Here is an 11,722-nt window from a genome sequence, read left to right on the forward strand (position 1 = left end):
GGGAGTAAGTTTGGACCCACTAAGAACTTGGGCAAGCTTTGCGCTCATTGCGTTGCGGGTATGCTCGCATGCTTGAGTCCAGTCCGTGGCGGTAAAGTGTTGGATAGATTGACTACAAACCACCCCTCAATTGCATGGACTAGCTGAACTATCGGGAGCACTGGGTGTGCTGGGGGGACTTGGTCGAACCCAAAGGTACTCGCAGCTGCGTCCAGCGCGTTCTAGCCATGACATCCCGCGACTCGTTAGCAGCCATTAAGCTCGACAGCTACAAACGTCTCAGAGCTCTAGCTAGCACTAAAGCCAGGCTTATCCGTCCAGCCCACCTGGGCCACTCCCCCATCCTTATCGTTCAGCACCGACCCCCCGATTTGGAAACAAGCTTTCCCACCAGTCACAGCGGCTGGCCGGCCTATTTTCCCCTAAAAAACCCCCCCCATCCCCCTGTCCTTCCTTTCCTTTCCTTCCTTCCTCCTACATACCACACCAACCAACCAGCCAACCAGCCAGCCGGCCGGTGATTCACTCGCAATCACGCGTTCACAATGCTAACTCCCACCAGTCCTTCACTATAGTTCTGTGATACCCGGATCGACATTTGTTCTCCAGCCTATTTTGGTATTTCCCTCCCTCCCCCCTCCCTCCGTCTTTCTCACCGCCATAGCTATAGCTAACACGTCCTCAACCGCGCAGCCTCCTTCGACGCGTATACCCCCATTCCCCAATTCCACCTTTAGTTCACGTAGATAGACGGATTTGCGGCATCGGCAGATCGACAACCTAGCTCGGGTGATAGAGCCTAGAAAAAAAAGACAGGGAAGAGGAGGAGAGGGGAGGATGAGAAGGAGAACAGAACAGGTGGTGGGGGGTTGGAGTGAAGTAAGTTTCCCCCCGCTCTGGAGATATATGATGAGGACGTCAACCAGCGAATACTAACTTCGAATCAGTATACTCCCCCCCCCCCCCCACCCCCACCACCAACCACCCACGGTGGAAGCTCCCGGGAGCTCCTAGATTCTGGTCGAGCCTGCTTCGGTGATAAAATTCGCCTGGCAATCCTGGAAGCTCTTATATTCTAGTCGAGCCTGCTTCGGTGATAAAATTCGCCTTGCAATCCCGGGAGACGATCTGGGACGTTGTTGAACCAGTTAGGTTACAGCGTCCTGGAAAAAAAACCAACGCTTCGTTATAAAAACGAATGAGGTGAGGAGGATGAGTATGAGGATCAAGAGTCCCAATGGTGGCGAGAGGGAGTGATGTAAGTCCCCCCCCCCCCCCCCCTCTCTCTAGACAGAGGTTACCAGCGGATACTAATTCGCCATAGGTTACCTCCCCTCCGCAGTATTAGTTAGAGTATGCGGGGCCGAGCTCACTACCCATAATAGGTAGTGAGCGTGTGCGCGCAGTGTTATCGGCTCACTGCGCATTCCCATGAGACAATCGTTACTTGAAGTAGCGGTGTGTCTTCCCAGCTCGGGTGATAGAGCCTTGAAAAAAAAAGAAAAAAAAAGATGGGGGACAAAAAAAAGGCTGAGGGGAAAAAATAGGAAACAAAAACGGCGCAGGGAGGAACCTGCGGGAGTTCAGGGGAGGTGTTACGATATGTAAGTACCCCGTTCCTTTCCTTTGATTTTGATTCTGCTCTGGCTGGCTGGCTGGCTGGCACGTTGTGGTGGGGTTGGCGGAGGTGGAGGTGGAGGTGGAGGAAGTAGATATAATGATATAATGATATTCTTTTATCCAAATGTCAAGAGCTTTGCCGTGATCGTGATCCTCCCAGAAATAGTGAATGAAGGTTGGAGAATGGCTGGTGGTGATGTCAATGGAAATATCGAGTACCTGTCCGTGAAGTCGATTTCGCTCCTCAATGAACCATTGTATGTCGTCTACAATCATTTCGTGATTAACCGTGGTGGTTGGGGGCGGCGTCTCATTGAGTGCAGAGCTCAATGCACAGGCCATGCCTCTACTAGTAACGCGGATAGCTCAGCTACACTAGACCCTGGAGCTCCATTACTCTACGCGTGTCTTGCACCAGTGCACTCCCCACCTGCCTCACCACCACACCACCGACGACATAGCAATGCCGCCCACAACCCGCTACGCCTCCACCCCGCGCGCACCCCTACCACCCCTACCACCCGTCTTACCCCTCCGCCTCCCGCGCACGCCCCAAACCCCACAAACCCCACGCCCGCGCGGCGCCGCCTCCCCCGCCACGCTCACCTCCCGCCTGTCGCGGGCAACAGAGGCACTAGTCTCGAACCCATCATTATCCCTCCGCCGCGCAGCCGCACAGCACGGGGTGCCGCGAACAACGCTATCGCGGCGACTGGCGCCGCCGCGACGCGGTCGCGTGCTCAACATTGCGGAGGAGCGGCAGGTCCTGGCGCATATTGGGCAGTTGGAGGAGATGGGTGTAAAGCTGGAGAGGAATATGCTGGAGGATATTGCCGGCAGGGTGTTGGAGAGGAGGGGGGAGCGGGGGGGTGGGAGCGGGAGGGCGGGGATGGAGAGGTGGGTACGAGGTTTTATCAAGAGGTGGGGGGTGGGGGGGAAATTTAGGGGGGAGGTGGGTGGAAGGGAGGAGGGGGAGGAGGAGGAGGAGGATGGCGAGGAGGAGGATGGCGAGGAGGAGGATGGCGAGGAGGAGGATGGCGAGGAGGAGGATGGCGAGGAGGAGGATGGCGAGGAGGAGGATGGCGAGGAGGAGGATGGCGAGGAGGAGGATGGCGAGGAGGAGGATGGCGAGGAGAAGGCGGGAAGTGTCAAGGACGGCGTGCTGAGGGTGCTTAGGGAGAGGTTGGATAAGGAGACTGATCCGGTGGATATCAAGAGGTTGGCACTTCGGATTGGAGAGTTTGCGGCAGAAGCGTTGGAGTATCAAGATGCGCTAGAACATGTGGTTGAGAGATATAATGCTGCGCTTGTAAGGTTACAGGCGAGACATATTCAGGGGAGTCAGGAGAGTGATGGCGATGACGATGAGGATAAGGATAAGGATAATGAGGACGATGAGAAGGCCGAGATGGGAAATGAGACTCGAGACTAAGCGGTGCTTTAGCGTGATGCGTGAGATATGGACTCGGATAATTGCATTTCTATTTGCGTTGAAGATGTTTTGTTTTAGGCACTGGTATGTGGCATTGACTACGATACTCGATGCGGTCGGTCAAGCGCAGCGAATGCCATACCATAAATACAGGCAACACAATACTCATACATACATTGAGGAGTTCTAGGTATCCATCACTCATACAAACAGCCATCAAATACACCCACATCCAATATACAATCCACCCAACCACTCACTCCAGCTTAAACTTCATGTGCTTCTCTGCAGTGATGGACCGGTTGTAACCGCCGAATCCCAGATCCACCGGCTTGAAAGGCCACCTCTCACACGCCGCCGTGATCTCGACGAGCTCGTCGACCGTCAGGCATCGCACCCTCTTCTTCCCCAAAGTCTTCGACATCTCTCCTGGCAGTTCTTCGAGGATATACTCCCCACCGGGTGCCAGGTTCTTGAGTACAGTCTTGAGACTCTGTGCCCTGAGCCCAAAGCACGTCCGTACGATCCACGTAAATATCCGCACTCGCTGGTCTCTAACGGTAGGATCCGGGTGCCGGAAGTACTCGTGGGCGAGTTTCGGCTGGAAGTCGAGCAAATTGAGTTTCTTGGGCGGGTATACATCCTTCTCGGACGGGACGATGGGTGATATATTCCGCGGGTGCCATGCCTGTAGGAGAGGGGGTTGGAGCGAGTGAGCGTACTTCTCGTCGATCAGGGAGTTCTCCTTTGCGCGGTCGAGTGTCATCGAAAGCAAATACTGCTCCTCGAACTCGGTATAGCTCTCGTGTTCCTCCTCCGTCAAGCCCTCCGCCCGCTTGTCTTTCATCGCCTCGATATCCACCTCGTTATACATCTCGAGTAGCTTCGGCAAATCATACTGCGCATACGTCCCCTCCGGCCCATCGATGTAGATCTCCTGCTTGACGTGTGCCAGGAAAACGCGGATGGCGCGTCTGTATCTCTCCACAATCGCGGGGCCTCGACAGAGCGTTCGGGCTAATGGGTTGAGCTTGCACTGCTCCTGCCATTTTGTGTAGCTCAACTCCACCTTGTCGACTTCAGCCTTCAGTTTGAGCGTATTGGACTTGAGTACACGTTTGTGTGTGCGCTTTTTCGGCACGTCCCCTTCCCATTGCGGCGTCGAGAAGCCCCTGCCAGTGCGGTGGGCACCCCCAACAACTTCAGTGACTTCGGCTGCAGCGTCAGTGACGACCGAAGCGCGTGCACGACCCTGTAGCGCGTGGGGGAGCAGCCGCTCTTTGTCTATGCTCGTCATCCAGAGAACGAAGCGGACGCGGCCAAAGCGCTGAACCCAGCCGCCGAGGAGGCAGGTCTCGATCAGCTGCGATATCAGCCGCTGGGAGGAGGAGATCCGGGTGAGGTTTCCGACGAACAGGAGATCGGTATTAAGTCCTTCTTCGGGCGGCACAGTTTTGTACTGTGGGGGTTGGAAGCCGGGCTCGAACGCTGGTTCCGGGAACTGGGTCGCTTCGAAAAGTTTTGTGTAGGTGTCCCACTCGTAGCCGTCCAACCCGACCACCGACATCCTCGGATACTCGGGCTTCAGCGTTTTGAGGTGCTCGCGGTAGCTATCGTTGGGCTCGAGGAGGGTGTACGATTTCGGTTGGAGGCGGTCATAGATGGCCTGGGACCACAGGCCGAGGCCTGGGTTCATGTCAATGACGTGGGCATTCTTGTGGGTGTCTTCGAGCTTCAGAGCATCCAGCGTGCTTTCTGTGGGAATCAGCGGCCAGTCCATGTGTCCGAAGGGGTCTCGACTGCAAGGGAGGGGGTGGGGGGCAATCACGCGCGAAATCCTGATTCACGATATCGAAGTGTGCATTACGGGAGCCGACGGTGCGTGGTGATAGCTGACGGCTGAGTTTGATGGCTTCTTTGACCAGTTTATTGACGGCGGCCATAGTGGGCGGTAGATTACGGTGGGGGTCGAGGTGGCATGGAGGGGTGCGTAAAGTAGTGGAGTTGAGGAATCTACGTACGGAATTTTTTTTGTAGGTCGGCCGTTAGCACTTCGGCATCATGATTTTCTCTCGGATGTGGCTTGGCGCGCTGCTAGTGGCGCACCCGACAAGCCGGCGCGGGCCGGCATACACAAATGGCCCGGCCCCTAGACCGGCACCAAGATTCCACGAAAGTCCGCTGTCGTAAGAAAGACTCGCGCAAACCGTCTCGCAGCATAATAAATGTCGATTTTCCTGAACAGTTTTACTCTTGATTGTTCCGTTCAGGCGGTATTAGTCACTGTTTTGGCCCGTGTTCTTCCATGGACAGCTGTCCACGTGACACATTCCGCGCGTCACAGGCTCAAAGTCACTTTGACTCGGTCACCTACCTATGTTCCCACCAGTCGACATCACCGACCAAGATACCTAGAATGATGCTGTTTCGAACATCCCCCTCCACTTGATCACTCGTCCTCTGTTCATTTAATCTTCTCCCTCTCAAAATACATAATACAAGAGCATCCACCCTGTTCTACTTTCCCTGCACACGAGCTCGAGAATAAACTACTCGCCGCATCTCCCGCCATCACCCTTACCCCGCCAATCACAACAAGAAGAAGACGAAGAAGGGAAATACGGAGCTCCACCACCACAACGAAAAGACACGATGGAGTTTGACTACACTTCTACAACTAGGCCGCAGAAGCGCGAGTCCGCAGAGCCGCGGAGTCTTAGGGACATCACAGAGCAGGCGACCAAGTTCGACTACAATCCGCTCATCCCGCTGCGATTCTGGCTGCGTACCGCTGAATCACTGCACAAGCAGGTAGGCAGCTGGTAGCTGACTCTCCAGAGCTGCCCCGCAACCAGCTTCTCGCGCGGAACTAATTAGTGCCGTACAGTCCCAGATCTACCTCAAGGAAGGCGATGAGCAGCAGGCATACATCCTTCTGCTGCGCTGGACAGAGTCAGTTTCCCTTCCGACCTCGCTTGTCGTCAAGTGTCGCTGCTAACCTCGACAGACTGATGCTCCAGTACCTTATTCAGCACCCCGAGCGCAACTTTCCCGACAATGCGCGTGCTCTGCGACGTCTGCAATCCCGTCTCCCCGAAGCCTTCCGGACACTCGAACAGATCAAGCCCCGGTTGGAAACCCGGTACCTGGCACTCGTGGCCGCCCGCCAGAGGGTGGCGATACCGCACGCGCCTGCAGCGGCGCAGCGTGGTATATCGGTAGACGGCTGGCTCTCGAGAACATCCCATCCCTCGGATAATGAGCGGAACGACCGGAACCTTGCGGCCGAGACCACAACTCAGGAGACCGACCGGAACTATGCGCTCGAGATCGCGAAGCTGGAGTTTGGCAATTGGGAGCGCGCGCAGCTACAGCGACGGCAGACGGTGGCCAACACGAGTGGGAAGGGCGTGGTCGTCGATCATACGGGTACGGTTATTCGTCGCGTCCCGGCTGAGGATCCGGCGGTCTCGCGCCGTAGCTACTACGAGACGGTTGAGGAGAGGAGGGAACGTGAAGCCAGGGAGGGTGACGAGGACATGATGGAGAGCATCAAGGCGCTTAGCATGGGAATCGACCTTTCCCAGCACAACGGCTCCAAGCGCGACTCCTACAATAAGCGCAACTCCACAAGCGAGTATGACTTCCAAGGGTTCCCACAGCATGAGGTTGAGACTCGCAACCGGCCGATTGAGGGCAACTGGGCGGGCTTCTATCCTACCATTCCACGGAGCCTGCACTCACAAACGGTCTATGTTCCAGCGCCTCCACTACCGCTCTTACCGACTCCACCAGCCTTCACGTCGCCTCCGCTTCCACCAAAGATCCCTACCAGCAATGCACCCGCACTCCCACCCAAGGTGGTCGAGAAACCCGCTGCGCCTGCCACGCAGCCGCACCAATTCTCGATGCCCGCCACGCTCGAAAACGGCACACGCCTGCGTACCCTCTTCCTCCCGAGCCCGCTGCGCGATACATTCCTCGCGATCGCCCAAGACAACACGGACGCCAACCTCGAGACATGCGGCGTCCTCTGCGGGAAGCTGGTCCAAAACGCGCTGTTCGTGTCCCGCCTCGTCATTCCCGAGCAGACAGCGACCTCGGACACATGCACCACCAGAGACGAGGAGGCTTTGTTCGAATACTGCCACAACGAGGACCTGATGGTCTTTGGCTGGATCCACACGCACCCAACACAGACGTGCTTCATGAGCTCCGTGGACTTGCACACTCACTCCGGATACCAGCTCATGATGGCCGAGAGCATCGCTATCGTCTGCGCCCCCTCCAAGACCCCCTCGTAAGCCTTCATCCCCCCTTCCCCTCCCTGTTCCCATCCACCACCTTACTAACCCATCCCGCAGATGGGGCGTCTTCCGTCTCACCGACCCCCCGGGCGTCCAGACCATCGTCGCTTGTCGTGACAAAGGCCTGTTCCACCCGCACGCGGTCGACAACATCTACACAGACGCGCAGAAGCCGGGCCACGTCACCATCATGGAAAACATGGGATTCGATGTGGTCGACCTCAGGAAGCGATAGATACGGGAAAGAGCATGGTGTGGTACGAAAGATACGAAAGGCGTATGGGGCTTGGGCGTTCTTGTTTTCTTCTCTTTTCTTTCTGTTTTTTTCTTTTCTGTTCTGTTGTGTTCTAGTTGGTTGGTTGGGTTGGAAGGGGATGGAGGGAAGGGAATAGGGTGGATACGGATGGAGAGGAGTATACCTTTGATCAGATCGTTGCCATTACTTACCTACGTGCTTTCTAGATTACATGACATAGCATACTACATCTTACTGTACGGACAATTACATGGAAAATTAAATGGGCATTTACGAGCGGGCTTCATGGGGCACGGTAATGATGAACTGGTGGTTGGTCCGAAACGGTCGGAGTAGACTTTCGAGTACGGCGGTAGACGGGATGTCATAAAACCTTGAGTGACCGCACCTTACAACGGATTTGACGGTGGTGGCTCCAGCATAGCGGAAAGCGCCTCCAGAATTATATACACCCATGATACCAACAGCATCAAGATGTCACTCGCGACTCCCACTCTACTCGAGGGCCTAAAGAATTCCGACGTCGAATAACAGTGGTCCAGCGGTCGAGTGAACATGGTGTGGGTATACTGCCATGATCTAGCTACCTAGGTCGCATGCACAAAAACAACACTCGGCGTTTGGTAGCACATCATGACGACAAAACACAGAAGTTGGGAATATGATATGATATAGATATTCATATAGCTAACCCCCATACATCTTCCCATCACCACACCCGTCACATACACCAACACCAACACCAAACACCTAGAAACACCCGCCACATTTGGCATCACACCAAACCTGCCAAGCGCCCCAAAGCGCCCCCAAAGAACGAATGATATCTATCCATTACAACCAACAGACTTGCAGGAGTTCAGCTGTGATTGCTACATCTACGTTTTGACATCCATTCCGTCTTGTCCGTGTGTCCTTCAATCAATCAAATCATCGTACAGTTATGATGTCCCTCCCCCCGTCCCCCCCTCCCCCCTCACCAAAATGCCCTCCCCTCCCCCAACACCCCAACACCCCCAACCACAAAGAAGTCAAGAGCCGCGTCCAATTAAGGATCAGCTCCGAGCCCCTCCAGCTCCTTCCGAACGCCGTCCTCGGTTTTGATCTTCTTCAACTGTGTGTCCTCGAGCTTCTCACCCTTAGCCAATCGCATCTTGAGTTCCTCGATAGCTCTCAGCTTCTTGTGCAGGCCGCGAACCTTCTTCTCGTCTTGCGCGGCGTCCTCGGCGCTGATCTGCGGTATGGATGGCGTCGCCGGTTGCGGCGGTGGAGGAGGAGTCTGGACCTTTTTGGGTCCAGCCAGCGCATCTTTCGGCGGGCCGTCGGGGCCACGACTCTTGCTGCGCCCGCGTCCGTTGGGCTGGCCGTTGCGGCTGCGGTTTCGCATGTTGCCGCCCGGAACACGGAGTCCGTCTCTGCCGCCCTCCCTGGTTTCGACGACGCCGGCGGCTTCAGCCTCGGCCTTGGCCTTCTTGGCCGCCTCCCGCTTCTTCTTGTTCTTGAGAGCAGCCTTGGACATGCCTTGGTCCTCGTCTGCACCAGCACCCGTTCCTGCCAGGGAGACGCCGCCGCCGGGAGCCGCACCGGGGACAAGACGCTCGGCGGGAGTTGCGCCGGGGACTTCACGACGCCGTCCCTTGTTGCCGAAGCCATTGAGACCGCCGGGACCGCCGCCATTGACATAGTTGTGGGCCGCGCCACCCTCGTCCTCACGCTTGAAATGGAGGGGCGTCTCCGATCCACGAGCGTGAGGGGGTCGGTAGGCACCGGTCGACTTCTTGGGGGTCGCCGTGCCAACGTGGCTCAACGCCGAGGCGTGGGGGGCCGGTGCCGAAGGGAGCGGGCTGGGAAGAGTGTGCACGCCGGGCTGGGGGCGCCAGAGGACGTGGTAGAGCTCCTCCATATCGACCTTGTACATCAGCTCTCCAGTGTAGTGCCAGATCATCACACCGTTGTCGACGCGGAGGCGAGGAGAAGTCGTGGCGGTGAGGATGTGACGACCGTCGGGCGACCACTCGCAGATTGAAGGGTTCGAGGACTCGATGGTGGTGATCTTCCTCATTCCCGCCTGGCGATCGTAGATGTCAATCTGTCCTTGCAAATTACCGAAACCCGCCACAATCACGAATCGAGCATGCGGAGAGAAAAGGATCGTGTTGCGGGGGCCAGCGGGCAGTGAGTGGACAACATTCGCCCGACAGTCGAAAATGGTCGTCTTGGCGGGCATGAAGCCGTACACCACTCCGAATTCCTTCGAGTCAGGTGACCAAATCACGTCGTGGATCGGTCCTTCCTTGTCTACCATAAGAATTAGAATCGGACAGTTCACGCGCGCATTGTCCTGACGGCAACATACCTAATTGAACACGACAGTCGGAACCACCGGCAACCGTCATGAGGTAAAGGTTCGTCTCGCCGTAGTAACTCTTCCCAGTCTTGTCGGCATCGGTTTGAGCAAAGACCAGCACAGTGGTTCCAAGATCGTTCCACTTGAGCTGGACTCTGTCCGCCTTGAAGAAGCTCTTTTGAGAGAGCACAGTGGTCCAGTTGGGAACCTGGAAGACCTTGACCATGGCTGGCTGTCCCTTGCGCTCCGGTACGAATGCAGCTACCGAATAGTTCTTTCCTGGGCCCAGGGCGAAATCCGACACGCCCTCGACACGCAGATGACCCCAGACCTTGTCCATCTTGTCCGACTCGTAGAACTGGACCTCGTTGGTGACGCCTCGAGCGCAGTACTTTTCGTCATAGGTATACTGAAGGTTCCACCCAGTCTGAAGCTTCTGCACGAACGCTGTGACTGGCTCGGCGGTCTCGGTTCTCCAGACTTTAAGATTCTTCGATGCAGCTCCATCCTCCTGCTTAGCTAGAGAGCAGAGGTATCAGCGGACCGCAACAACGAGCATCACCACCAATCACGCAACGACGGGAACGTACTAGGTCTCTGCCATGTGATAATGTAGCTGCCCTGAGGCGAGAAGCCTATCTCGTGAACAGCCTCCGTTGGCAGGGTAGCACGGATTTCACCGGTATCCGCCGACGCAACCTTGACACTTGCCTCGAGGTCAGCGACAAACCAGATCGGAGCTGGGGAGGAGGGTGCTACTTTTCGGGGGTAGCCCAAGCAAACCACTTTCCACACGGGCTGTAGGTGCAACACCTCATATTCCCCTCCGTCCTGTAAACCGACAAACACGTAACCGTCAGTCCCCCAACAACCTATTAATTCCCATCGCGACGACGAAAACGTACTTAGCGAAACCAGGCAGATCCGCATATTTGGGGTACGCATCAATAATGCCAATGGTTTTGAGACTCCGATCTATCGCATACACAGCTTGCGTCAGCATTCGGACATTACGGGTCAATGTACCGACACAGCGCTTGGGACAAGTGTGGATCGGCGGAAGACAACAAGTCACACCAGGTTTTCAAACAACCGCTCCTCCAAGAACCGAAAGCGCCCATCGTTTCCCATCTCACCAACGGCCGCATCGCGCATCCCGGCGGACCAACAGCAGCGGCCAAACCGGAACAGGTTCATCAAGGGAAAGGAAAATCAGACAACGCAAGAGGACATAAACATACAAGCAAACTGCGTGGGCACGGGAGAAGACATTTTTTTCTTTTCTTTTTCCTTTCGATGGAAACCTCGGGAGAGTAGTAGTTGATCCTTGGCGAACGTGTCTAGTTGGCAACGGAGTTATGGAGGGGCTCGGGACACAAGTGACGAGGTTCTTATCGTGGCCGTACGGTCGTCTTCTTCGTGCGTGTGCTTCGGGCTGGCTCGGGGAGTTGAGTGGTGCCTTGCTGACCGCTTTTTTTTCTTCTCTACCGTGTGATAAGTTCCTCGCAAGTGAATGGGAGAAACGGCTAACGGAGTTGATTAAGAAGCTTTCGAGAGGTCGGTCGGTAGAGGACGGGGGAGGAGGGCGGTCTGAGAACAGAGGTCGTCGGATTCGCGGGAATGAGGCGAAACGTCGGTTCTCGTCTATCGTCTGGTCTAGGAGGAGAGGTGGCGGAGGAGTAGAGGTGAAGGAAGAATACTCTAGGTCGTGCTTGGTCTGGGATTGTGGGGCGGGGAAGTAGAGTAGTGAGACAAAGCAG

General features: G+C 56.0%; 4 protein-coding genes across 4 annotated transcripts; 2 read left to right on the plus strand and 2 right to left on the minus strand.

Annotated features, from left to right (window-relative positions):
* Nucleotides 1-1,944: 1,944 nt before the first annotated feature.
* On the plus strand, nucleotides 1,945-3,052 carry BZA05DRAFT_434790 (uncharacterized protein; the record flags this gene model as incomplete). The annotated part of the gene is made up of 2 exons (XM_051486343.1): nucleotides 1,945-2,517; nucleotides 2,584-3,052. Exons 1-2 carry the CDS (start codon nucleotides 2,084-2,086, stop codon nucleotides 3,050-3,052), a joined length of 903 nt encoding a protein of 300 aa, XP_051341799.1. The 5' UTR covers nucleotides 1,945-2,083.
* A 128-nt stretch (nucleotides 3,053-3,180) lies between these two features.
* Nucleotides 3,181-5,082, minus strand: BZA05DRAFT_241117 (ribosomal RNA adenine dimethylase-domain-containing protein). The gene is made up of 2 exons (XM_051479917.1): nucleotides 4,881-5,082; nucleotides 3,181-4,807 (listed from the first exon to the last, which is right to left on the minus strand). The coding sequence occupies exons 1-2, from the start codon at nucleotides 4,993-4,995 to the stop codon at nucleotides 3,309-3,311; spliced, it is 1,614 nt and encodes a 537-aa protein (XP_051341800.1). The 5' UTR covers nucleotides 4,996-5,082; the 3' UTR covers nucleotides 3,181-3,308.
* A 249-nt stretch (nucleotides 5,083-5,331) lies between these two features.
* On the plus strand, nucleotides 5,332-7,896 carry BZA05DRAFT_391737 (uncharacterized protein). The gene is made up of 4 exons (XM_051483012.1): nucleotides 5,332-5,863; nucleotides 5,940-6,004; nucleotides 6,060-7,352; nucleotides 7,417-7,896. Exons 1-4 carry the CDS (start codon nucleotides 5,705-5,707, stop codon nucleotides 7,592-7,594), a joined length of 1,695 nt encoding a protein of 564 aa, XP_051341801.1. The 5' UTR covers nucleotides 5,332-5,704; the 3' UTR covers nucleotides 7,595-7,896.
* A 767-nt stretch (nucleotides 7,897-8,663) lies between these two features.
* On the minus strand, nucleotides 8,664-10,965 carry BZA05DRAFT_333895 (eukaryotic translation initiation factor eIF2A-domain-containing protein; the record flags this gene model as incomplete). Its single annotated transcript, XM_051480707.1, has 5 exons — nucleotides 8,664-9,913; nucleotides 9,972-10,481; nucleotides 10,553-10,668; nucleotides 10,722-10,793; nucleotides 10,868-10,965. The coding sequence occupies 5 exons, from the start codon at nucleotides 10,963-10,965 to the stop codon at nucleotides 8,664-8,666; spliced, it is 2,046 nt and encodes a 681-aa protein (XP_051341802.1).
* Nucleotides 10,966-11,722: the final 757 nt, after the last annotated feature.

The sequence above is a fragment of the Tricharina praecox genome (assembly GCF_024521635.1).
Source record: "Tricharina praecox strain CBS 144465 chromosome Unknown BZA05scaffold_6, whole genome shotgun sequence".
NCBI lineage: Eukaryota > Fungi > Ascomycota > Pezizomycetes > Pezizales > Pyronemataceae > Tricharina > Tricharina praecox.

Bases quoted from the DNA above. Each gene is read 5' to 3' on its own strand.
- BZA05DRAFT_241117 (XM_051479917.1), bottom strand. From the start codon at position 4,995: ATGGCCGCCGTCAATAAACTGGTCAAAGAAGCCATCAAACTCAGCCGT. The intron at 4,808-4,880 runs GTGATTGCCCCC...TGATTCCCACAG, and splicing joins CGTGAATCAGGATTTCGCGC to AAAGCACGCTGGATGCTCTG.
- BZA05DRAFT_391737 (XM_051483012.1), top strand. From the start codon at position 5,705: ATGGAGTTTGACTACACTTCTACAACTAGGCCGCAGAAGCGCGAGTCC. The intron at 5,864-5,939 runs GTAGGCAGCTGG...AGTGCCGTACAG, and splicing joins CTGAATCACTGCACAAGCAG to TCCCAGATCTACCTCAAGGA. The intron at 6,005-6,059 runs GTCAGTTTCCCT...TAACCTCGACAG, and splicing joins CTTCTGCTGCGCTGGACAGA to ACTGATGCTCCAGTACCTTA.